Source organism: Phalacrocorax aristotelis, chromosome 1 (assembly GCF_949628215.1).
Source record: "Phalacrocorax aristotelis chromosome 1, bGulAri2.1, whole genome shotgun sequence".
Taxonomy (NCBI): domain Eukaryota; kingdom Metazoa; phylum Chordata; class Aves; order Suliformes; family Phalacrocoracidae; genus Phalacrocorax; species Phalacrocorax aristotelis.
Genome location: NC_134276.1, coordinates 201207274 through 201232572, shown reverse-complemented (window position 1 = coordinate 201232572; position 25299 = coordinate 201207274). Strand labels below are relative to the sequence as shown.

At 36.7% G+C, this 25299-nt stretch overlaps 1 protein-coding gene across 4 annotated transcripts in view; it reads left to right on the top strand.

The window, feature by feature from the left end:
- The window catches only part of TBC1D22A (TBC1 domain family member 22A), a 187664-nt gene that overhangs the window by 61575 nt on the left and 100790 nt on the right, over window positions 1–25299 (top strand). For 3 of the 4 annotated variants that reach the window (XM_075081294.1, XM_075081292.1, XM_075081295.1), the window contains exon 9: window positions 13927–14036. In XM_075081294.1, coding sequence (XP_074937395.1) covers window positions 13927–14036 — 110 coding nt within the window. The remainder of the gene's footprint in view (window positions 1–13926; window positions 14037–25299) is intronic. The other variant, XM_075081293.1, reaches the window with a different exon arrangement.

The window sequence follows — 25299 nt, the reverse complement described above, 5'->3', positions numbered from 1 at the left end:
AGGAAAGCCAGGTAGGGACTTGTAAGTTACTAATAAAAACTTCTTCAAATCGTACCAGTGCCAGGAAGCCTGTCAAAGATTCAAGAAGTCTGACAGAGGTGTGAAGGGAACCTCTTAAGATGTCACCCGATAGCAGGGGAGCTGTGTGGGTTCTTTGCTTAGATATTTCCTGTGAAAAAACTTTCCAGACCTTGTCTTATGAACAGAATCAGAGGAATTCTTTTAAATTTTTGCTATAAGAGATGTAGAGAACAAATCCCTAAATTAATAAGAAATTTTGAAGGTCAAATAGGACTAACCAAAGGTTTCTAACAAAATTAAATTAACGTTTCTGTAATGTGGTAATATGTCTTTATAGTCCATGAAAGCAGCTTTTGTGCTATCTCCCTAATAAATCAGTTGGTGTGACAAGATACATGTTCGTCCTACAAACCCTGCCTTGCTTCTTCTCTGGCTATACTTTTTTTCCCCCTAGCTTTATGGTTTCAGCTCACTGAGAGGTTCATCCAGTTTGAGTCACTCAGCGTGCTACCTTCTGTCTTTTACTAGAGGAAATCTTCAAGACCTTTAAGTTTCATTAATTTAATTTTATACTTTGATTAAACAGATGAGTTGTACAAATGCTGAGATAGCATAATTATACTAGTTTCTCTTCTATTTCTGCTGCCTGGTGAGCAGAATTGCTTCCTATACCACAGGTTCTTTGCTGTCTCCTTCCTTCCTGAAAGTTTATTCCACATCATTTTACTACTACCAGGCATTTACATTCTCTCCAAGAAAGTCTGTTAGATCACAACAATTGCTCCATTGGCTGTGTGATTTTTATTTTCTGCTGTTTTATTTTTTCTTTTAAAGCAGTGTTTACTGTGAGGTGTTCCAGGGTGAGACCCTGGAACAGGTTGCCCAGAGAAGCTGTGGATGCCCTGTCCGTGGCAGTGTTCAAGGCCAGGTTGGATGTGGCTCTGAGCAGCCTGTTCCAGTGCAATGTGTCCCTGCCCATGGCAGGGCGGGTTGGAACTAGATGATCTTTAAGGTCCCTTCCAACCCAAACCATCCTGTGATTCTATACTGTTCTTCAGATGGAAATCCATAATCTTGCTTGTGTTCTACTTCAAGTGCCTTGAATAGTTTAGAGGCTTAATATGGATTTTCTTCTGGCCTACTGTACTCTATATTAAATATTATTTTACATTTTCATAAGTAAAACCGAGCTCAAATTTTGTCATTAGTAATCAGAATAAATAAGTGAGAACTAGTCTTTTGTATTCATTGTAAGTATGTGAGGTTTTCAGCTATCTCAGATTTGTCTGTTAAATTGTTAAATCACAGTCTTTTTGTATTATTCAAGTATTTACTTCTAGCTCTTCTGGTTGTTTTTGGTTGGTGGTTTTTTTTCTTTAATGTACTAATGGAGTCCTATTTTGGTGCATAAGATGATGTGTTTAAGGGTTTGAATATGATTACTGATGTGGATTTTAATTATCTTTTTTTAAGTTTGTTTTGCATCTGTGTGTGTATTTCTACATTTTTAAATACATGTGTCTAAGGAAGACTTGTTATTTCATGATGCTTAATGCACACTCCCAGAATTTTAAGAATACATTTGGTGAATCTTACTTTAAAGATAATATGTTTCTTTTAAGTTTGAAATATCTTTTGAAGGCTAGTAAGAAACTAATAGACTTGCACAGTGAGGAAGTAATGAGAGGTATTTTATTTGAAACTACAAACTGGAAATATTAGGCCGTGGGAATAAATGGAAAACAAGATCTTGAATAATGGTAGAAGCAGTAAAATGAACCTGAAGAGAAACAAAAAGATTTCTGCAAGTGTAAAAATGAAAGAATTGTGAAGAAGGAGGAAGTTAATTACAACTAGTGTAACCATGGGAGAGATGTGTATTCCAAAGGGAGCTGCATATTTTGGTTCTGGCTTGTGCATTCGTTTTACTCTCCCCCATGGTTTCCATATAGTTGTAATTAATGATCATCTTTCTATAGTGAAGCAGCACAGAGGTGGTTATAAGCTCAGATCTAAATCTTCTCAAGCATGCTTTCTAATAGACTGGGAAATTAATGGCTTTTGGCATCCAAATGTCACAACTTTGTGTCTTTGTTATGAGGTAACTCACAGGAAGAAAAGCTAAAAGAGAAAGACTTACTTAAGCAATGATAACATACTGTACATATGTCAGGAAGGTAACACTCAAATATTGTTGTATAGATCAGTAGCATCTCAAGATCCAAGAGAAAGTTTTCAAATTAGGTGGATCAGTGCTTTAAACAGCGGTAAACAGCTTTTGTGTCTTATTTTCAATGAGATTTGTGGTTAGTTGTAGATTTCAAACCAATTCAAATACAGTTGTCAGAAGTTTGTATGCTGAAACTTTTAAATTTGTATAGACTTTGCTTGTAGATTAAATGCAAACTTCTTTTAAATCAAAGTAATCATAGGGTAATTGGGCTTTTGCCTCAATATGGGGATTTTTTTGCTTGTTTTTAATTTGGGGGATCTGAATTTTTTAATTTCTACTTTAAGCTGTGGAAAACTAATTATAAAGTGAAAAAGTGAAAAAATAAGTACTTAAGCGCAATAACCAAAAAAGGAAAAAAAGGATTTTTTTCGAAACAATTTTTCTTCTATATGTTTTAATAGCCTTATTTCATAGAAACAGAAAATATTTAATGCTTTTATAGCACGTTAGTTCTAATAAAAACCAATACTTTAAAAAAATTATTGACTTATGAATTGTATTGTCATCAAAGACATTTCTGAACTGATTTGCATGTTCGGTCTTCAGTTAATTATGAGTGGAAAGTTTACTTTGTTACAGTACAACTGCAGTTTAAGGACACTACCTCTCTTATGGTAACATAAGGGAAGAAAAATAAAGAAACCATGTTCTTTATTTTTGAGTGGATGGAGCAGGTTTTTTCCTAGATGTTGTACCATGTGATGTGATTATCTTAATGATAAATACCTATGTGCTATGTAAAAATATGATTGAATCTTGTGAATAAAGCAAGCCTTGTGGCTTTTTTGCCACAGATGCATACATAGCAGTTTCACTGGGAAATTGTAAATCACAGCAGATTAAGATAGTTAAGGAAGTCACTCAACAATTAAGCAATATAAGGAGTGTTGCCAGTGCATTCTTCTCAAAAATGCTTCTTTTAATTCAGTATGTTCAATTTTTGCAAAGAAGTGCAAATAATGGGTGGTACTTAGATTTTTTTCTTATTAACTGTGAATGACATGGGAGATTACAGAACAAGGAAGCATGTGGTTTTGATTAAGAAATTTGACCAATATTGCATAGTTTGGATTTGTGGCAAACTGCCACGATCGTAGGCTTGTATGTATGAAGAACAGTTATTTCCCCTGCCATTCATTTTTCTTTGAGAAGTTATTTAGTTTTTCAGTTCAATGACAATAATAGGTTGAAATAAAAACTTCTTCATGAGTGGGAGAATTTATGCTTCTATAGAGTTATTTTCATATGCAAATGGGTGCTGAGCTTACTGGACGGTGGCAAATTTTTCAGTCTTTTGTCACTGAAAAATTCAACTTCTGAATTTTTAAGAGTTTTTATATTTACATACATTTTGTTGGATAATTTTTATTACTTTTATATTTATCCAAGTTTAAGTTGAACCTTTAGCCTGGTTAAGTTATCCAGGTAATGTATTGAATATATTACTGTTTATGGGATTGTTCAAATAAGTTCTCTTTGCCTATCTTTTAATATTAAGTAACTACATACAAGACAATTCCTTTTTTTAATAGTTTCAGGTAAGAGGTATTAATTTTCAGTACTTCTAAAATTCACCCTTGAACATGCAGATACATAGACAGCTTTCTTAATCTTTTAAATACATTTTGGCCTTTCATGCAGTTGTTCCCCCCCCCCCCCCCCCCCAATAAATAATTCCTTTTAAAACGTACATTCATTTATAGATTCTTTTTGAAGGCTCTTCCGTTTTAAAAAATACAGTGCGAGAGTGATTATCTCTGGAATAGCCCTGTGATCAATCCCATACCTTAGCACAGGCAAGGCCTGTGTTCCCAAGGCTTGCTTTAGACTTGTTTGACCACCCTATTATTTACTCTTATCTCATTCCTGCTGTTTTGTGTACTGCTTGTTTGTGTGTATGCGCATACCTAGGCTCGATGCTTTAAAAAAAATAAATGTTAAGGACAAACTAGGTGATAATTAAAAAATGTGGTTTGAAGCACATGTTCAACCTTTAATCTTTCATTTCCTTTTCTTGAAGCACCTTTTGGATTTCTCAGGAAACTTCCTTATCAGGCATTCTAAGAAACCGCTCATCAGCATCCTGTGCTCATCATGCATTATTATGCACGATGCTAATTACTAGTCCCGTAATTTGGTATCACATGCACCACTTCTCCCTGGCAATCTGTTTTGGTTGACAGCAGCAAACCTGTTGAAGTGATTACTCTGAGAAGAATTTGTGCTGAACGTTGTGTTCTTCATTGTTGCTAAAATACATTTTTAAGAAGAGCTGTCACCATTTATGCTCTGAAGACTCCTGTTTTGCAATAATGTCATACTCAAGGATGTGGCTTGTGCCTCTTTTTATAAATGTAAACTGCATTTACTGGCCAGATTTCTCACTGGGTTGTGTAAGAGGTTGCCAGTCTTGTATTTGGCATTATGCAAGTTCTGTGGGTCAAAGACCCACTGTGGGTCACGTGGTTTACTTAGTTCTCTTTCATACCCTGTTTTGGTGGTAGAGTTGTTGAAGTAGTAGAGATATTTTTCATCTTTCTCATATCTGAATTGTTGAGTGGTAATCTCAGTTGCCTGCATCCTGTGAGGAACTGATATCTTTTGTTCTAATTTGCAACATGAGCTGAGAATTTCCCCATTTTTCAAATAAACTTATCATTTTTGAAACAAGCCTGTTTCTGTGAGGGTATGTGCAGTGGGTTATGAATAGGAGTTCAGGGTAAGTTCTGGAGTATTTAGTGTGGGGGGGGGGGGGAAAGAAGCCATTAACATCTAGTCCAGAAAAAGCCTGAGTAGAAAATATTACTGTCAAGTATGTAAGCCCACTAAAGGAAATCTCTCAATGATTTACTGATTACTGTTATGCAGAATTTGAAATTAGAGAATAAGTATATGAAGTGTTTACTCTTTTGTGATAGAACAAATTGAGAGTACTTGCAGGGTTGTACATGAATTTGAAAGAGATAAAAATTAGGCCAAAGTAATCAAGTTTACAGTGGTTTTGGAGATGGTGATTAACCTTGTTCTCCAGGTCAAAGGAGATTATAACATTCGCCATGTGCAGTAAAATTATTTCAAGAAGTAATGCTAATAAGTAAAATGATTAATATTTAAAACATCATTCTTATACTGATGTATAAATATATTTATCTTGCTTCCTTTTGCGTCTTAAGGAAATTGTGGCAGATCAACTGAAAACAAGTGTAAGATTATTAACAATGTTAAAACAGACAAGTCAACAGTGTGTTGCATGTGTGAAAACATGACTGGCAATAGGGGAATATTTGAAATGCAAAAAGGTCATGCTTACCTAAGCCTGAACTGATGAGGTGATTGAGCGTTTTTTTGTTGTTGCTGTTTGTTTGGGTTTTTTTGGTATTTTATCTTTGTGACCGCAGTATCCCAAAGAAAGGAAAGTTTTTACTTTGGTGGTTAATCCTAGTCCTGGTTTTAGCTGGGATATAGAGTTAATTCTCTTTCTAGTAGCTGGTACAGAGCTGTGTTTTGCATTTAGGATGAGAATAATGTTGATAACACACTGATGTTTTAGTTGTTGTTAAGCAGTCAAGGACTTCTCAGCTTCTCATACTGGCCTGCCAACAAGAAGGCTGGAGGTACACAAGAAGCTGGGATGGGGCACAGCCAGGGCAGCTGACCCCAACTGGCCAAAGGGATATTCCATACCCTTTGACATGCCCAATATATAAAGTGGGGGGAGTTGGCATGAGGGCAGTGATCGCTGCCTGGGGACAGGCTGGGCATCGGTCGGTTGGTGATGAGCAATTGTTTTTATTTGCATCACTTGTCTTTCTTGGGTTTTATTTATCTCTTTTTTTGTTATTTTCCTTTTCATTATTATAATAATATTAATAATTATTGCTGTATACATTTGTATAATATAATAATAATTATTATATCTATTTCAATTAGTAAGCTGTTATTATCTCAACCCACAGGTGTTCTCACTTTTACTCTTCCAGTTCTCTCCCCCATCCCACCCGAGGCACTGGGGTGAGCAAGCAGCTGTGTGGGGCTTGGTTGCTGGCTGGGGCTAAACTGTGACAATTTTTAACAGCTCAAAAGCTATTTCTATCCCATAAATATGTAATTAGGATTTTTTTTCAATGAGAAATATTGATGTGGTTATGTACATATTTAATTAGGTAATTGTTACTGAAAGAATTTACATTTAAATGCTCTATTATGTCCTGATCTCCTTAGAAAAACATTGCCTTAGTGCAGCAGTGACTGAGTAGCTGTTTCATAAGGCTTTTTAAAACTGATTTTGAAGTGGAATATGTAAGATCATCTAGATGTGGAAATATTACTGTGTACCTCTGCATGCAATCATATGTATATAGTTCTGTAGTTTCTATACTTAGCTGGTAAATGTTAGGTTAGGTCTATCTGAAGATACAACATCTAAAGTAGATTACAACAAAGTAAACTTTATACAGTCAGGTACCTGTGCACGTACAGTCAGACTTTCCTAGCACTTCAGCAAGAGCTGTATCGTTTGGACTTATATAAAAAGTATTATCATATATTTCATCGGATGAGAAATACATTTGCACAGATTAGTGTTTAAGAAAGAACAATTTTAGTATGTTCAGAGAATTAACCTTTCTAATGTTCATATATATTATTTTCTATGTTGGGTGTATGTAGAGGACAATCAATTTATTGATAATTTTACAGTCTGTTTTGGGCTTCAGCACTGGATCTCTTCTTATACCACCATCTGCTACCTCCCACTCCAGTGAAATCACCTCAATTTTCCCTGATTCTTAGTGCTGAGACACCATTTCAAGATAAAATGCTAAACTTTAAACATTAATAAGCCAATTAAATGTCTTAAAAATTAATTCCTTAAAAATGTTTCCTTTGAAAGAATGTAAGCTTCATTTAATAGAGATATTTTTTGTGTGAGCTTGCTTAGTGTAATGTAGTAGTAAAACTATGAAGTAACATTAATTTATTGCCCATGTTATAAAGACTGAGTATTGGTGTCGCTGTAAGTAACAGTTTTAGAGAAATTCTGAGTGCGGGTTCCCTTTTGGTTGGTTGCATTTGAACACATAGTTGGACACAGATGGCTATTTGGATGCATTGAGAGGGCTGCTAGTTACTGTAGCGATATCATTAATCCATTATAATAATGTCATACATTTCCAATATTTTAGTTTTATTTCAGGTCATCATTTCTTCATAAATAAAAGTATTTCTGAAATTAAAATTGTCCAGTTCTTTAATGAAAAAGATGTATTGGATTGTATGATTCCATCTGTCTGTAATGGCAGATGTTTTTACCCATGATCTGTACTGAAAGGGTGAAATTTAAGCATTTTTTAGAAGTCGTCAAATACATCTAAAAAGATCAGATATGAACTTAATTTTAACATTTTGTGAACAACTTGCACCAAAATAATCAACTAGGCTTAATATTAAAACCTATTTTTAATGGATGTAAGCTGTTATCATCTATTTATTATGTTTATTTTCTACTGCTGTTGGAAAAAGAGAAGTCTTAAGTAGTTGTAAGTAATACATTTTTTTATTTTTCATTTTATCGTTGTGTCTCTGCCTTTGGAGGTGGATCCACTTAAAGCTGTTTAGAAAAAGTTACTCATTCTTTTCTCACTGTGGGAAGTTTCAGAAGCATACATTGGGAATGAGCAAAGACCAGCTAATACTGTGCTTACAACAATGCACATATTCAGATCAGCATGTCATTGAGTCCATGCTACAGCAGTTTTCCTCCAGGCAACTCTTTTACTGTCTTCTACAATTACATAGAAAACATGATAAAGATCTCCACAGGAAACTGAAGAAAATGAGAAACATTGCTGTGAGATGTTGTATTCAGGAAATTTTATGCAGTGATCTTTTTATTTTCGCCAGATATTGATACATGTGCACACTGGCCTGCTGTTTCCCCCCATATTCTTGTTATTTAATCTTTATATTTCTGTTCATTCAGATTTCACTCACTGAAAATTAAATTTAAAGTTATCTAAACCCAGAATTTTCAATTTTTTTCAAGCAGAAGTCTTAAATTGAATTAAAATCTCATGTAGTTTTGAGATAGTAATTTTTGCATCTTCTGTTGTTTGTCCTGAAATCCCTTCTGCTCTTTCTTTTCTAAACATCTCTAGTGTGTTTCTTCATCCAAATGGGGGGGGATAAAGAAAAAAGGGGTGAGTGGGGAGTAACACCCAGCTTGATTGCTTTTCCCCTTAAAAGTGCATGGAAAAACAAGTACTTTGCACTATGTGCCTACACAAATAAATGAATAAATGTTAGATATGTAAACTGTTATTTTGTATATTATTCTGCCAGTCAAATGTTCCTGTATTGGAGCTTGTCATGAAAATGGATGCCCTTTTTAATTTCAACAGTAGGGTGGAAAAGGGTCATTCAGATATTCAGAGTCAGTTTTGAACTTCCTCAAAACAGTGCAGCAAGTTAAGGCGAATGGAAGAGCAGAAACCATTGCACATCACTGTGCACTTGCTTGTTTGGTGCCTTTTGTGATGCTGTACTACTTTTATTAGATTTACTGCCTGGATGGCTTTCACAGTGTAACTCCTTGTTCAGCATACACCACATTTAAATGAAAAAGCACCACTTAATATAATATAAACAAAAATATACTTCTTAGGTGATCTAATGAAAAATGTATTTTAATATATCGCTAAGTAATTAGATTTACTCTTTAAAATATTTGGTTGCAGAGTTTTAAGCTAAAGTTTGAGACAGTTTTATGTAGGGTAAATCCTACTAGGTATAGTTGAAATACTATTGAGTTGTCTTACACATTAGGTTTTTGGTCTGGGTTTTTTTTTGTATTTCAAAACATATCTGACATTAGAAGAGTTGACTTAGTGATGCATGAGAAGCAGAATGGAAACAAGAATTGGACTGCAAGTAGATTATATATTAAAGAACATGTAAAAAATCCTGAATATTTATTTTATGTTTAAGAAGCTTATGAAAATGCTGGAGATCACAGAATCACGGAATGGTAGGGGTTGGAAGGAACCTCTGGAGATCATCTTGCCCAACCCCCCTGCTTGAGCAGGCGCACCCAGAGCAGGGGGCACAGGAGCGCGTCCAGGTGGGGTTTGAATGTCTCCAGGGAAGAGACTCCACAGCCTCCCTGGGCAGCCTGTTCCACTGCTCTGCCACCCTCACAGGAAAGAAGTTTTTTTGCTTGCATTGAGCTGGAACTTCCTGTGTTCCACCTTGTGCCCATTGTCCCTTGTCCTGTCATTGGGCACCACGGAAAAGAGTCCGGCCCCACCTTCCTGGCACCCACCCTTTAGATATTTATAGGTATTGATGAAATCCCCCCTCAGTCTTCTCTTATCCAGGCTGAATAAACCCAAGTCTCTCAGCCTTTCCTCATAAGGGAGATGCTCCAGCCTCCTGATCATTTTGGTAGCTCTCTGCTAGACTTGCTCAGGCAGCTCTGCGTCCAATCCAGATCAGTCAGTATAAGCAACAGGAAAGTATAATGTTCTTGGATGTGTCTTCCAAAGGGAGAGACAGAACAAGAAAGTTGGATGAGTACCTCCTAAAAGTGTTATTTTTATTTCTGTAATGGTTGAGCTTGCAGCTCTGTGACGTTATAGCTAGGGACTATGGATTCCTTTAGTGAAAGAGTTGGATGGTTCCTAAATGCTATCCGTATCTTCATATTTATAGGATCACCCAAACTAGACCAGAAAGAAGTTGATAATACTTACCTTTCCATCTCTAATCCTTTTTATTTTTTCCTGTGGAGTAATGAGAATTCTACTTAGTGAATGTACATCAGACCTGTGTTCTTTTCAGAAGGGGCTGTCCTGACATCTTTGTGCTTGGTGACTGTACTTGTGATGAAAAGTAGTTGGAACCACTGGAAAACATTTCTTAAAAGCTATATTCTACATTCTGGGGGGCGGGGCGGGGCGGGGCAGTATTTTTAATTTGGTAGTCCTTCCTTACTAGGACAATTAGAAACTAGTTTTTCCAAAATATGAATGCTGCGGTGTCTTTGTTGTCCAAGTTGCATCAGCATTTTTTTTAAAACTGCTGTTGTTTTCTCGCAGCCTGCCATTTTTGCTTGTTGCAGGTAGTTCAGTCACAGGATGGGAAGTCCTTTGATGGGCATTTAAAGTTTTATTTCAGCTAAGTTTAGACTTCCACAGTTTAGAGGTCTGTGTTCTGAGGCAATCCTTTTAAATTCAAGTTATAGCTAATATTGAGAAACAGGATTTGTTTTTGGATGTGATTCATCTGATTTATTTCAGGTTTCTACTTTAGAACAAAATAGCTAGTACTCTTTCGCTACTTGTTTTTCTGTGTCAGCTGTGTAGGGAGGTGAAGAGGCCCACCTTCAATGGTTAGGTGTATCTTCAGTTTTTTTGTTGGTTGAAATGCTGCTGTGAGCATATAGTGTGGAATGGTAGATTTTAGAAGAGAAGGACAAGAAAGAGGTAAGATAAGAAAGATAAGAAAGAGAAGATTAAAAGTCTCTTTCATCTTTTTATGCCCACCTGTAGAAGAGTTATTGTGTTGTGCTATGGTTTATAACTTCCTTTTTGTTCAGAAATGTGATAGCAGTATCATGAAAAGAAAAGGTGCTCAAAGGCAGGAAATTTGCAAAGGAACACATAGCTAAGTAGTCATAATCTCATTCTTTCAGCAAGTGTTTAGTGAAGGAGGGCCTGAGACTACTTTTTTCAAGGGGAATAAAGTTCATTATATGTTTGTGTTTTATATAAATATGAGGAACTCTGCTTCATTTATTTTCTCTGTAGATATTGTGAGGCAGAGAGAAAATTGGTTACTCCTTTTTTTGCTGTTTAAAATATTAAAATGAAAATTAAAAATAATAACGACTTTTTTCCATGGGGGCACTGTTTTATGAATATATAATAAATATAACCTGTATAACTGTAAGACATTTTAATGAGTTAAGATGTATAGGATATATGAAAAAACTTGTTCCTGCTGTAGAGGCTACATCACTGATGTTCTTTTCTATCTAGAAAAGTCTTTCCTTTCTAAATGATTGGGAATATTCATTTATTCATTCTTCATTTTTATTTCTGGGCTTCTCTGCTGAAAATTGTGGGGTTTGCTTCCTTGTTTTATCTCAAGGCACATCAGATTTAAGGTGGATAGGTAGATACTTGATTTTTTTTTCACAGCTTCATATGAAACTTGTGATCTTAAATTGTCTGGTTTTGTCCATGGTAAGTCTAATGATTTTCAGTCTTTCTGTGAGTAAGTCTGTCGAGTACTCAGTAATTTTTCTGTTAGTGGACTTAGTAAAGGACATGTTGACAATAATAATGTGCTACTTTTTCTGGACTTCGAGGGACCTTTCTGTTATAGTCTTCTTGAGCTGTGGAACTGGCTTTTTGATTTGGATTAATTTTGCCACATATACATCACCTTCGCTACTTGTCTAATCTGTGTTAGTTTTCTTCATTGCTAGATGTTTTGGGTTTTTTGTTGATGTTGGTCTGTCTGCCTTCAATCCTTCCTTGTTATCTCTATTGTATTCGAGCATCTTTACTGTGGAAAAACTTTTATGTTATGCTAGGCTTTTCTCTTAAAATGTTTTTTTCTTAAGGGGTTAGATTTAATAAGTGATATGAGCACATGTTTGTTCTGGAACCTGTGTTTAATGAGGGGAGTCTAATAGAGAAAGTGATGGGACCAGAACAGAGAGCTGCTGGAGGGAAGCGTTACCTCCCGATTACTGCCTACGTTAACCACTTCTACAACACAGCATATTGTGACATTTTGCTGTCCGTTGCTGGGAAAGGAGTATGATACTGATTTCTGGGGGGGTCTCTCCTCCTTTTTGCTTGGAGGAATATGCTGCTGACATTGGGTAAGGAGTTTCTTCCTCTTCACAAAAGGCCGCGTTATATCTGAGTTTATTATGTAGGGTATTTAAATTGTGTTGGATACTTGTTTATTGACCTTTTAGAAACTGGCTTTTTAAAACTGTACTCCAGTGCAAAGGTGGCATTCCTTTAATAACCAGTAAGTGACTACTGGTGCACTGTTTACAGTCCTGCCACCTCTGAGATCCCTGTTCGCTTTCATTTCATAAAGTCTCTGCTGCAATCTCATTTTACTTACCAGGTTTCCTAATATCTTACCTAATGTTTTATTAGGATGACCTAAACTCCTTGTCCTTTTTATTAATTAATAATTAACTATTAAGAGTATTATTACTATTAAAACTGTAATTAAATAATAAAAACTATTAAAAAGTATTATTAATAAGTAGCTCTTAATATTTCACAGCCCCAGAACAATGATCCTTTAGAAGATGCATATCCACATACAGATACCAGTGCAAACAAGAATGATTTGGTAACACCTTGCTGCCAGTGTCTACTAGTAGTGGTAAAATCACTGGTATGTTAAAATTATTATATAACATGTAATGCTCATGGCAGTTACTGGTTGACATGTAAGTGCTTCAAGGTAGCACAGTCAAATGTGGCAACATAAAGATGTACTTAGGCTACTGTAATGACATACTGCAAAGCTATGAGACAGATAATAGAGGAGTTTTTAGATATTACATATTCTTAGTTTTCTCTTATTGTATATTCTGTTGCTACCTTGCAGTGTGTAATGGAGGAAATAACTTCTTTGGGTTATCATACTCTGTTTAAGTAGAACCAAACACCTCTCTCTTCTGCACCACCCCTTCCTCAGGAAGAAACCAGGACTGGGAAAGGTGGTGCTTCTTTGAGTCTCATCTTGATACATTAAGACACTGTGAGCTGCTGCAAGAGGGAAGCTACAGCATTTATTCAGAGCCTTCCCAGCCCATGTTGAACTCTCTTCTGAGGCTGTATGGAGTGTTGGGAGTTAGCTGGCAAGGCAGCACATTCTGTGTTCTTCTCAAAATGGATTAATTCAGATGCCATGGTTTAAAAATAAAACAATGTGGTTTACCTGGTGAAATTTCATTTCCTAGCAAAATGTGAATTTCTTTTAACACACTTGTGTGAAATACTAACTTTCCATGAATTAGACATCACTGGGGTTCTGTGCCTTTCCAGTATTGAGAATCACGGGGTTTTTTTAGGGTTGGGGACAGGAATCATCTATTCCCTTCTGCCTGATTTCCTTCTGATTCCAAATGCTTGCCTGAAAAACAAATCTTCTTTGAAAAGCTGTAGTCAGCTTTCTAAGTAAATTTCACTAGTTCTCTAAAAAGTATTTTTCAGGGCTTTTTCCTTCTGTGAAGGCTGGCAACATATTTTGCTATGCATGATGCAAACGTAGACATGTTTTGCAAAGATTGTTCATACATAGCTTGAGGGGTCTCAAAGTGCTTCTGATGATCCTCCTTCAGGTGTGAGATGTTTAGAATGAAGTAATTTATTATATATTAATTCTGGTTAACCAGGCATGATTTGAGATTTTCACAGTCTGCAAGAAATGAAGTATTCATTAACACTTAAAGCCATTAGATGACACAGTTGAGCAATAAATGATTCATTTAGTCCCTGTGAAAGTAAATGTACGTTGAAGTTTCTGACTAGAAGATAAGTGGTGGTTGTCTTTGTTTTCAATTATTTTCCCCATCCTTGCTTTATTTATTCTGTACACTTCATTGACTTGTCTTTCCATCTCTTTTCCTGAAACAGAAGAAGAAGAAGTGGAAAATTTTGACGTTTCCAGTCTGCCTGAAGAAGTGCTGCAGAACATAGAAGCTGACAGTTACTGGTGCATGAGCAAGTTGCTTGATGGCATTCAGGTAAATTGATTTTTCCTGTCTGTAAGTAGTGGAGTTAACCGATTAATGTTATGGCTTTGAACTACTTCACGGTTGTTGAGGAGGAGTACATCTATGAAAAACAGGGGAGAAGTAGATTTTCCCATTGGAGAAATCTGCTGTAGGGTTGGCATAGGAAAGGAAGAGGAAAAAAAAGTGCAACTACTTTTCATCAAAACATCTGTCTGCATGTTTCATTTTAGTATGATGATCTAGAGCAGAGTTGGAGCCTTCAATTCTAGAGGCATCTTGTGCATCTCAGTGCACAAGCTTGGAGAATGTTTGCTCATGTCTCCAAGTAAAATGGTCTTACTGAGGTGATGAAAAGCTGGTTTATTCGTTCGTTTTTAAGTCGTTAATAAAGCAACCTATGAACAATTGTTGTCGTAATAGTTCCTGAACTTATCTTTGTATTTTTAGGAAATCCATTTAAAACTTGGTACTTTGAATATTTGAATTTTTCTATGTGGAAAAGCTATAAATGCGGGCACAATTTTCTGTTAAATGCAGCAAGCTACAAACTAAGAATGGTGGATTTGTGTGTATGTCTTTACACACATTTGTGTGGCGTATAAGTTTGTGAAGGTTAGAAGGATCTATAAGAAAGAGTAAGTATGTAGCTGAACATCTTGCATCTGGGTGAGGGAGGAATCCATACGACCTACCATAGATTAAATGGGAGTCCAAACATCTGTATTTGATACTTAGCATATTAAAACACTTCATGCTGCAATGCTGATGCATGGTAAAGTAGAAACTTAGGACTTTCCAGTTCACAGAGAAGTTACCTGAATTAAATTTTATAGGCTTTGTGTTGCAATAGGCATCAAAATACTATCTGTCTAATATCTGTTTTTCAGATCTTTGTCATTTGAGATAAATGTTTTTAATCTTGCTAGAAAGTAAAAATAATCTGATTTTGCAAATTCAGAATATATGCACTAAAATAGTCATTGTGAATTCCTGGGTTACGATGGGACCAAAATGGACCGTTGCTAGAAATGTGAAAGTTTCTGAAAGGTGATGATTTCTATTTTGCACTGGCAACAATGAATTGTTGTATCCGTGTTTGGTATGCAGATGTTTGCAGTCAGGGTTCATTTGCTGTTTTCAGGGAGCTGATTAGAAAATAAATTACGGTTACAAATATTTAGCACATTGCTGATTCTTCTTTTCTTTTTTTTATGTTCATACCTTCTCTTTCTGATTATTCCCTGCTTTCAAGTGAGCTACTTGTATAGTGTAGATGTTCTTTTTTCTGAAATTGTTTCAGTGTTGTTTTGGTGACAATAAAAATTGTTACAGGGATAGCAAAACTCTGGTAGATTTATTCCTAATGTTCTCTTAAAAGATGGGGTAATGGACAACTGCTTCTACTGTACTTATTAGATTTAATCCTTTTGATATGTCCCATGTAACTTTATTTTGAAATGCTTTGGACAAATACTTGAAAATTAGAGGTTTTGTTTCTCCAAGTGGTTTTAATGTAGCAAAGACCCTGGAGGTTGAATTTGTGTGTGGAAAATGGCTGTCCTCCAATCATTAGTAAATCATCATAGAATGTGAATAACCATAAAAATTCCTATGAATTGAAGCTGTACTTTTCAGTGAAACTAAATTAATGTTTTCCAGAGTCTTTATTTTGATTGCATTTTTATAGATATTTTTTCCTTATGGTACTTGGTATTTTTAAAAGTGCTTTAAGACATTCTTGCCTGACTTATGTTTTAACATGAGTGTTTCATTGGCTTAGGCATTTTCACTAAGGCATATTGTGAATTTAAACTTGTAATGGAGCTCATTTTTGACAAAACTGTTATAAAACTGAGTCAACAAAGAGAAGTCTCTAACCTCTTTGAAGGTGTTCTAAGTGTATTTCTCCTGGTTAAAGGTCAAATGAGTAGTAGCTCAAAGTTTTGTGTAGCATTGTTGAAAAACGTAGTCTCTTTTGTCATGTTGATTCCAGTAAAAAAAAAAAAAATGCTGCTTTGCTTATTTCAGTCTCTCAGAACTACTACATTTAAAAATATTTGACTACATGTCAAAAATATGTGAGAACTTAAAAAGAAAAATCATGAGAACTTGAAAGCTGCTTAAAAGGAAGAAAGATAAAGGAACGCAAGTCCTCCAACTGTTTTACCTGTTTCTGGAACATATTCTGTCACAGGCCTGCTGCTCTGGTGTTTGGTGGTTGTTGGGTTTTTTTTCCCTAGAAAAGGAAGTTGAGAGATTACATCATTTTTCCTTAAAATTATATTTTCATACAAAACCATCAAGTACTGATAAAATATTGAAACTAACTGTAATGGAAGTAAACTGCATCGATGAAAATCTAAGCTTTTATGTAAATAGAATGGTTATCAGTTGGGTGTTGTCAAGGATGCACTCATCTATCAAAAACAGACTTGCCAGATTATGCTAGTGGTGTGACTAATGACGTTACAGTTAATTCAGTGCAACTGCAGAGTACTGCTGAAATGAAAGGGTTTGCTTGTGGGTTTTGGTCTCCCCCCCCCCCCCCCCCCATTCTGCTGGTTTGATTCCCTTCTGTGTTGATACCACTTCACTTGTCAGATAGAGGGATTATGTAGTTGCAGGTTGAGTTGGTTGGGAGAATTAATGCAACAAGAAATTAGCTCATTGAAAGGAATGGGATAAAAAGCCCCAGACAATAAAGATTGTTTTACTTAAGGGATGCCATCCAAAGGGACCTTGGCAGCCTTGAGGAGTGGGCCCATGTGAACCTCATGAAGCTCAAGAAGGCCAAGTGCAAGGTCCTGCACCTGTGTCAGAGCAGTCCCCATTATCAGTACAGGCTGAGGGATGAATGGATTGAGAGCGGCCCTGCGGAGAAGCACTTGGGGATACTGGTGGATGGGAAATTGGATATGGGCTGGCAATGTGCACTCGCAGCCCAGAAAGACAGTTGTATCCTGGGCTGAATCAAAAGATGCGTGGCCAGCAGGTCGAGGGAGGTGATTCTGCCCCTCTGCTCTTGTGAGACCCCACCTGGAGTACTGCATCCAGTTCAGGGGACCCCAGCACAATAAAGACATGTTAGACCTTTTAGAGTGGGTCCAGAGGAGAGCCACAAAGGTGATCAGAGAGTTGGAGCACTTCTCCTATGAATACAGGCTGAGAGAGTTGCGGTTGTTCAGCCTGGAGATGAGAATGACCTTTCAGTACTTCAAGGGGACTTACAGAGAGTGACTACAGGGCCTGTAGTGACAGGACAAGGGTTAATGGTTTTAAACTGAAAGCGGGTAGGTTTAAATTGGACATAAGGAACACATTTTTTTATGATGGGGGAGCTCAGAGAAGTTGTGGATGCTCCATCCCTGGAAGTGTTCAAGGTCAGGTTTGATGTGGCTTTAAGCAACCCGATCTAGTGGAGATGTCCCTGCCCATGGTGGGGTGTTGGACTAGATGAACTTTAAAGGTCCCTTCCAACCCAAACCAACCTGTGATTCTGTGATTCTACCTGACTTGCATTCTGGATGCATGATCACCACATCCACTGGTGGGGGCAAGAACTAGATGGGGAAGGGTGAGATGGGACCTGAAATCATTAAACTTAAGATCAAATCATGCCCCACACTGCAGAGGCTGATTTACATCAAATTGTAGCAATCCTATGCTCCTGCCTGCACCTGAACGCTCATTCCTGTCTATCCCTTCCTGAGTGCTACCTGTTGTGAGCTGATTCACAGAGCTGAACAAAAATCAGCAAAACAAAAAAGTACTGGTTGGTTTATGGTTTGAACACCTTGGCTAGATACCATAGCAAAGAAATTAGTAGAACTACACAGTCGGGCCAAGGTGGGATTGCAACAGCTGGGACATACACTTTAAAAGCTGTAGATTCTCAACTTGCCAGCTTGTTGCCAATAAGTTGCAGTCTAGATGATCTGCTTAAGTCTCTCTACTTCTCAAGAAAGTTGCTGCTGATTGTTTATTGGAAATAATAATAAAATTAATTCTTACTACTCCTTTCGTATTTTCCATGTGTGCTCATATAGATAATGGAATCTCTTTACAGCCAGCCAGGAAAAACTGCTTCTCTCTCACAAAGCCACAAAACCAGGCAACATAAAAACATAAAACCAAAGGAGAATCCCAAACAAAATTAGTGCTATTACGTTTTATTTTCTCTGAAAATATGTTGTAAGAGACTCAAGTATGCCTACTGATACGTTGACATGTCTGAATAAACTGTACAAGGATTTTAGAGAAGAGGAATATGTGATGTGGTGATAACTGCAATTTAAGTATCTCTGCAGAATATATCTGTTAATTTATTCATCAATATAGACTTCCATTTGATGTTGGACTACCAGTATTGGATACGTTTAAAGGGTGTACTGTGATAACAGTTACCCTCCTGTTGTGAGATTTTTCACTAATATGATACCTTTTTGTGTGTGTGTGTTTTTCCAGTGCATAAGAGTGTAATGGAAAATTGATTGTATTTGTATTCCTTTATTATTCTTAATGGAAGACGAATTTATTCTTCCAGCTCCTTCAGACTGTCTCATTTTCTTGATTCCAGAATTGTCAAAGGTGTTATTAAGAAATATGCGTTTCTTGGTCAAGTTTTGCTATACACAGTATCTATTACTTTACCTCTCCTCACTCATCTTACCCCCTTGTCTTCCTTATCTAATGTGACTCTGTGTATTTTTAGTATTACAGCACATTTTTGAACCATAGGGATTTACGGAATAAAAGACAGTGTTGTCACTGAGCACCATGACAATCTCTTCCTGACATGCTTGCAGGTCTTAGCCTAGAGAAGAAATAAAAAACTTGGTCAAATAATCTGTTGCTTTAGCAGATTCACTCATACTGTTTTTCTGGTGATGTGGGGGTTTCTATGCAAGTATGTCTTTGGCTCCAGTTAGAGGTAATGTTTCTCATTTTTCTTTTGCAGAACTTTTCCAATAGTTAATGTTTGATATTGCGCAATAGTTTAATCTCTTTTGTGTTCTCAGATAACTCTGCATCTTCTTTCTCAGCTTCTTTTTTCTAGTTACGAGCTTCCACAATTTGATGGAAATTTTTAAAAAATATATTTAAATAGAAATGCTAAGAGATTTTTTTTTTAACATAAATTTGTCTCTCTCTAAGATGTCAGTTAATCTTGAAATCTGTAACTGTATGTATGCTCTTACAGCAGTTTTGGTTGACGATATACTCTAATGGTTTTCCTTTTCAGTGCTTCATGACTATGTGCTGCAAATTTTTCTTTATCTTTTCTCCCAGAAAGATTATACCTCACTGCGATTTTTCTTATTTATTTCAGGAAAACAAATGAGAACTTCTAAAATCATAAGAACATAGGATAATTCTGGTAGGAAGGGGCCTCTACAGGTCATCTAGTCCAACCTCCTGCTCAAAGTAGGGTCAGCTCTGAGGTCAGACTGGGTTGCTCAGAGTTTTGTCCACTTGGGTCTTGAAACCTCCAAGGATGGAGACTGGGGGATAACCTGTTCCAATGCTTGATTGCCCTCATGTTGAAAAAGTTTCTCCCCATAGCCAGATGGAATACTTCTTGTTTGTTTATGCTGCTTGTCTGTTAACCTCCCACTAGGCACCACTACTAAAAGCCAAGCTCTGTCTTGATAATATAGGTTTAGCAGGCTGCTATTGGGTACCTCTGAAGCCTTCTTTTCTTCATGCTGAACACCCCAGTTCCCTCAGCCTCTCATAGGGCATGTGCTCTGTACCACTGAGCATCTTGGTGACCTTTTGCCCTTGCTTCAGTTTATTCATGTTTTTCTTGTATTGAGGACCCTAAAATTAATGTGGCATTCTAGATGTGGTCTTGAAATAAAATAACTTATTTTTAAGCATTAGAAAAAAAAAATCTTTTCTGTAAAGGTGATTGAACTCTGGAACTGTTTGGTCAGAGATGTCGTAGAGTCTTCATCTTTGGAGTTAAAAACCTGACTGCACATGGCCTTGAGCAGCTTGTTCCAGGTCACCCTGCTTTGGGCAGGGGGTTGGGCTTAGATGATCTCCAGAGGTCCCTGCCGACCTCAGTGATTCAAAATGAGTGCTGAGTGGGGATAATCACTTCCCTTTATCTACTGGCCTAGGAGGCTGCTGGCCACCTTTGCTGCCAGGGCATACCACTGGCTCAGTCTGAGCTTGCTGTTTGTTGAGACTTCCAGGCCCTTTTCCACAGAACTCCTCCCCAGCCGGCTTCTCCCGAGCCATTTTGTCCCCAGCCTGTATTGCAAGATGTTGCTCTAATGCTGGTTTATGAAAACCTGTTTCTGAGAGTGTGTGTGGCCATGTGCAAAATACGTCTAAATAAGACCACCATTCCTGATTATTTTCAACACATTAGTTGATAATTTCACATTTGCAATCTATGTAACAGTATTTTGGTGCATTCCTATTGTGAAATAGAATCATGTATTCCTAGTTTTTTATGGCTAGTTAATTTCCAAAACCTTTTTGTCTTGCATTTCAAGTTGAACAAACAAAAGATTAAATGTTTCTGATGTCAATCCACCATGCTTATGATAAAGCTGGTTGTCTTTAGAACACTTCTGAACTGTAGATGACGCGTGAGTATTTTTGCATTTTCACCTGTAAGAATAATGGCTGTGCATATGGGAAAACTAGAACTTATCCCACAAGTATTTTTTCCACTTAATTAAGTAGACATTCCCATATATCCATCGTAATTAGCTTTTTTTATTACTAAATCATCCTTTATAACACTTTTCTGCAACAGAGTCCTGTTAACATTCAAGTAAAAAGTTCGTGCTGTTCTGTGCCACCTGAAAATGTAATGTCCATGTATAAAATAGAATATAACTCTTCATTTCAACTTCAAGTATAATGGTAATAAAATAACTGAAGGTGAAATACATGCATTGCATAATCTAACCAGATGTATTAAAAATAGCAATAAAATATTAATATTATTTATTAGGGCCTGGGAATTTTTAGAATAAAAGGGAGGTAACTCACTTCCAGGGACAGGAGTATGCTGAGATATATATTATTTTTATGGCTGATGAAATAGCAAGATTTATGATCTGCAAAGGAAATCCTGCAAAGTTCTGTCTTGCTCCTCAGTTACGGAAAGTTGTTGCTAATGTGTGCCTCAACTTGGATGGATGGATGGATGGATGGATGGATGGATGGATGGAATGCTCCTTGGAAAGCCTTTCAGAGGTCTGTGGGAACAGATAAATAGCATGACTGTTGAGCTCAAATGTTGAGAAGTACGTGCAGAAATAAATTATGCTAGCTCTTCTGAAAATTTTCACAGGACTTTCCAGAGGTTTATTTTTAAGGAAAATTATGTCGGATATAGTTTTCTTTGTTCCTTTTCATTAAACTCTTGCAAGACAAATGTCTTGATTACGTCTGCAATTCATTTGGGTGGCTAGTTTAGGGTTATGATAAATTGCATATCTGTTGTCTGAGAATATGGGTTCATTAGCCAGGATAGCCAAGATAAGGATATATACTGTAAGTGTCTGCATCCGTTCTTATCTGTCTCTTGTCATGTGAACCGCATGTCTGTTACATATGTGCTTTCGTGCATGGGTCAAGTTTCTGTTTCACAGGTACCGCAGGGTCTACCTGTGCAAATGTAGTGAAAACTTGTCTGGGATTTCTAGGTATGCATCAGCCCAGTGCTTCTAGTAAGCTTAGCTAAAAGGAAAGACAGTAGTCTTTCCTTCTGTCTTCCTCAGCTGAACTGTAAATGTGGAAAATGTGATATATGATATAACTGTCTCCCAAGCAGTCTTCAGAGTCTCTGCTAACATCGTATATGATACTGAAAGACAGTCTGCAGTCATGCTCCAATTTCTGTATGAACAGATCCTAACACTAGTCAGAAATATATGTTTTAGGAATGTGGAAGTCCTGTCAGGAACTGTCAGAAACGCTAGCAGTAGTTATTTCTGTACGTAGTTCTCTTAACATTTGGGCTGCATATTCGTGTTCTGTGTTTGTTCCTGCAGCTAGTATCACTGTAACTCCATCTGTGAGATAGAGCTTCTGTATGGTAATAACTGTTTAGTAATTTCCAGAAACCCAGATTGTTCATTTTATGCCAGTGTCTTGTCCAAGTTGGATCCTGAGAATGACAAAACATGGTGGGTTTTTTACCTGAAGCTACTACTAGTCTAAGGAAAAACAATGGATTGCTTGATCAGAATAGCGTTGTGAAATACTTAAAAAAGTAACAGCTTTTCATTTTAGAATTAGAGTGCAAGTTGTGTTGTAAAACTTTATGAATGATAATATATATATAATTATAGGGATGACTGTTGCTGACTGCAAACAGGTTGCTTTGTCTTGCCAAAAGTGAGTTTGTCGTTGGATGCGGACTTCTATTCTGATGAATAAACAATAGCTTGGGATTACTCTTACTCTTTTCATTACCAGCAGCTTCCGTAAAGCTATTTCTAAATCATGAACAATTTTAAATTCAAATATGGAGTTTCTCAAATTTTAGATATTGATTGGAAAGTCATAAACATGAGAAATTTCATGAGAAATTTCATGAGAAATAGGTTCTGCAATTAGGGCAGGCATTTGCACCTGTTCAGGATTCTAGAATGGCTTTTCTTCTAATGAGAAATGGTCAACTTCAAAATTTTTAGTAACCATTTATCAAATTATACCTCAAAATGGTATTTTTCTGTTACTCTATCTGCATGTCATATGAGACTCAAATCTTCTGAAACGCAAGCATGGCCACAACAGGTACTTCTGTCCAGAATCCTTTTTGTATTCATGCTCAGATGTCTGCTTCTATTTTTCCTATATAATCTGTTGGAGCAAATATTGTTTTATGGTGTTTTAAAGTGAAGGAAAAGAAGAGTCAAAGTAGAACAAGAGTCTAGAAATTTTTCTGTAAGCAGGTTTTACCTTTCTCAATTCAAGAGAATGTTCTTACACAGGTTACACATAAATTACTGTTAAGCATGAATACCATTAAGGGCAGACTTTTTTGAGGGCAAAACAGATGCAGTATTGTGTCATTCTGTGTGACTTCTCCTTTTCCAGAGCACCTTCAGATCTTCAAAGTCTTGTTTGAAGCTCCTCTTCATAGAGTTCTTTGAAGACTGTATTAGTACCTGAATTAAAAAAAAATACATTTTATTGAACAACACTAGGAAGTTAATAAACAAACTCAGGCAGTAGAGTAGTTGTAATTACAAGCTGTTGGAATGTAATTAACACAATTATTATCTTAGTCCTTTTCTTTTGATGTGACAGTAATCAAAGTGTGTCTGCTATTGCCTGTTCAAAACTTGGAATACTTAAAATGTAAAAGCATTTCTACTATGGTCTTCCTGTATGGCTTTGAGCAGATTTAGTCTGAGCAGCTAAGGGCTCTATCATGATTGTTGATGACCTGACAGATTATTTCAAAGTACATCTTGAAACTCGTGATGTACCAAAAGCTGAGATAAAATATATCAATATTTTAGATTTTTGGAATAAATGATCCTTCAAACTTCTCTACACTGAGACTGTCATTAACAATGAGCCTGACTCATATGGCATCGGTGTCTACTTTGCAAAGTACAGATTGTGCACTGATTTAGAGAATTGTAATTAAATCTGTCGGGTTTTGTATCACTGAACTGGATAGTAGGACTATGCCACAACAATAAGCTTCGCACGAAAATTTCTGAGTTTGGGCTAGTGTCTGCCCACAAGAGATCTTTTGGGACTCCTGAAATTTCAAGTGGCCTACTTGGCCGCTGGAGGGCTTATATTCCTCCCCATCAGTTTGAGAAGACTGAATGCATCACTCGCACACTGTGCATCAGGATGCCTAGTGAGAATTTCTGAGGAAGTTGCTAACTCTGCTCAGTTTGAAATACATCTGTGACTACCTCTTATGAGGGTCTCTGGTAATGGGTAAACAAGATGAATGGTCAAAACTGCTTTGGTAAGAGAGGAATGAACAGAGTGGATATGACATCAGACTTTGAAAATGGTTTCAAGGGGATTCGGGAGAGCACAGACAATTAGACATGCACATCACGAAGGTTTGTAGAAAGTGTAAAAATAAAGAGAATTAATGGTTAAAGGATAAAAACTCATATTATTTAGTATTTCATATAAATCCTGTAAAGCAAATCTATCAGCTTTTGGAAAGAATCAGTGAGACTGAACAACTATATGGTTTAGTTGCATTTCCAAAATGCATTTTGATAAAGTCCATTACCAGAAATTCATAAAGAAGCTAAGCATCCGCGGTAGAAGCATTGCCTGTTACCACATAGGAGGAGGAGGGTTTAAATAAGTAGTCCTCAAAAGAGAAAACATCACTTTGCTACTTTTAAAACCTAAAATGAATTTGTGCTTGGTATGCTGTATGCTGTTCTAATCCCTTCTGTCCATCCCATTTTGAAATGATGGATTGAAAGTTAAAAAAATAATAATGGAGCAAGGTAAGTGTGATAAAAGGTATGGAACAGTTTCTTGGTGATGGATTAAGTCCTTCAGCTTGGATGACCTAGCTAGGTGGAGAAATCTAATAGCAGTCTTTAAATGATGATCTGCATGAAGAAGGTGAATAGGGAGTAGTTGCTTTCCATCTCTTCTGATGCAAGACCCAGGTAGTATCTTGGAATACTGCTGTGTGATAGGCTCAAAAAAAAACCCACCAGTGGTTGAGTAACTAAGCTGCGAGGTAACTTGTCAAAGGATGAAAAGCATTTTACATGGGTTTAGAACCTGAACAGGTTAAAGTTTGGTTGAAGAAAAGTCTTTAAACAAATTACCAAGATAATCTCCTTGAGTTAGGGAAGTCCCAGTGCTGCAAGCTGGAAACTGAGAATGCTGCAAGCATATCCCTGCAGGCTTATTTTGCTCTTGTCATCCCAGGTAGTCATTTGCTGCTGACTGCTCTTTAAAATGGAAAAAACAAGGTGGTTCTTTTGTTTGGCCCAGTACGCAATTTTAAGTTTGTAAGAATGTCTTTTTTTGTGAGTTCAGGTAATAGAAAATTGAGGACATCAGTAGGATTTATCCTGAGGGCTGTAGTTTTTCTTCAGGACAGGTGTCTTCAGAAGCTCTTAAGGAGCATGTGTCTTGTTGGAAGCCAGTAACGCAGCTTTTGAGCATGTCACTGAGAGTAAAATTTTCAGGAATAGAATAAGTTGATTTGTACCAGTTCTGAATACTTACATAAAAGACATTGTTTTTTGTGTGCTAGATGAAACATGCTGTGCTATCAGTATGCTTCAGAATA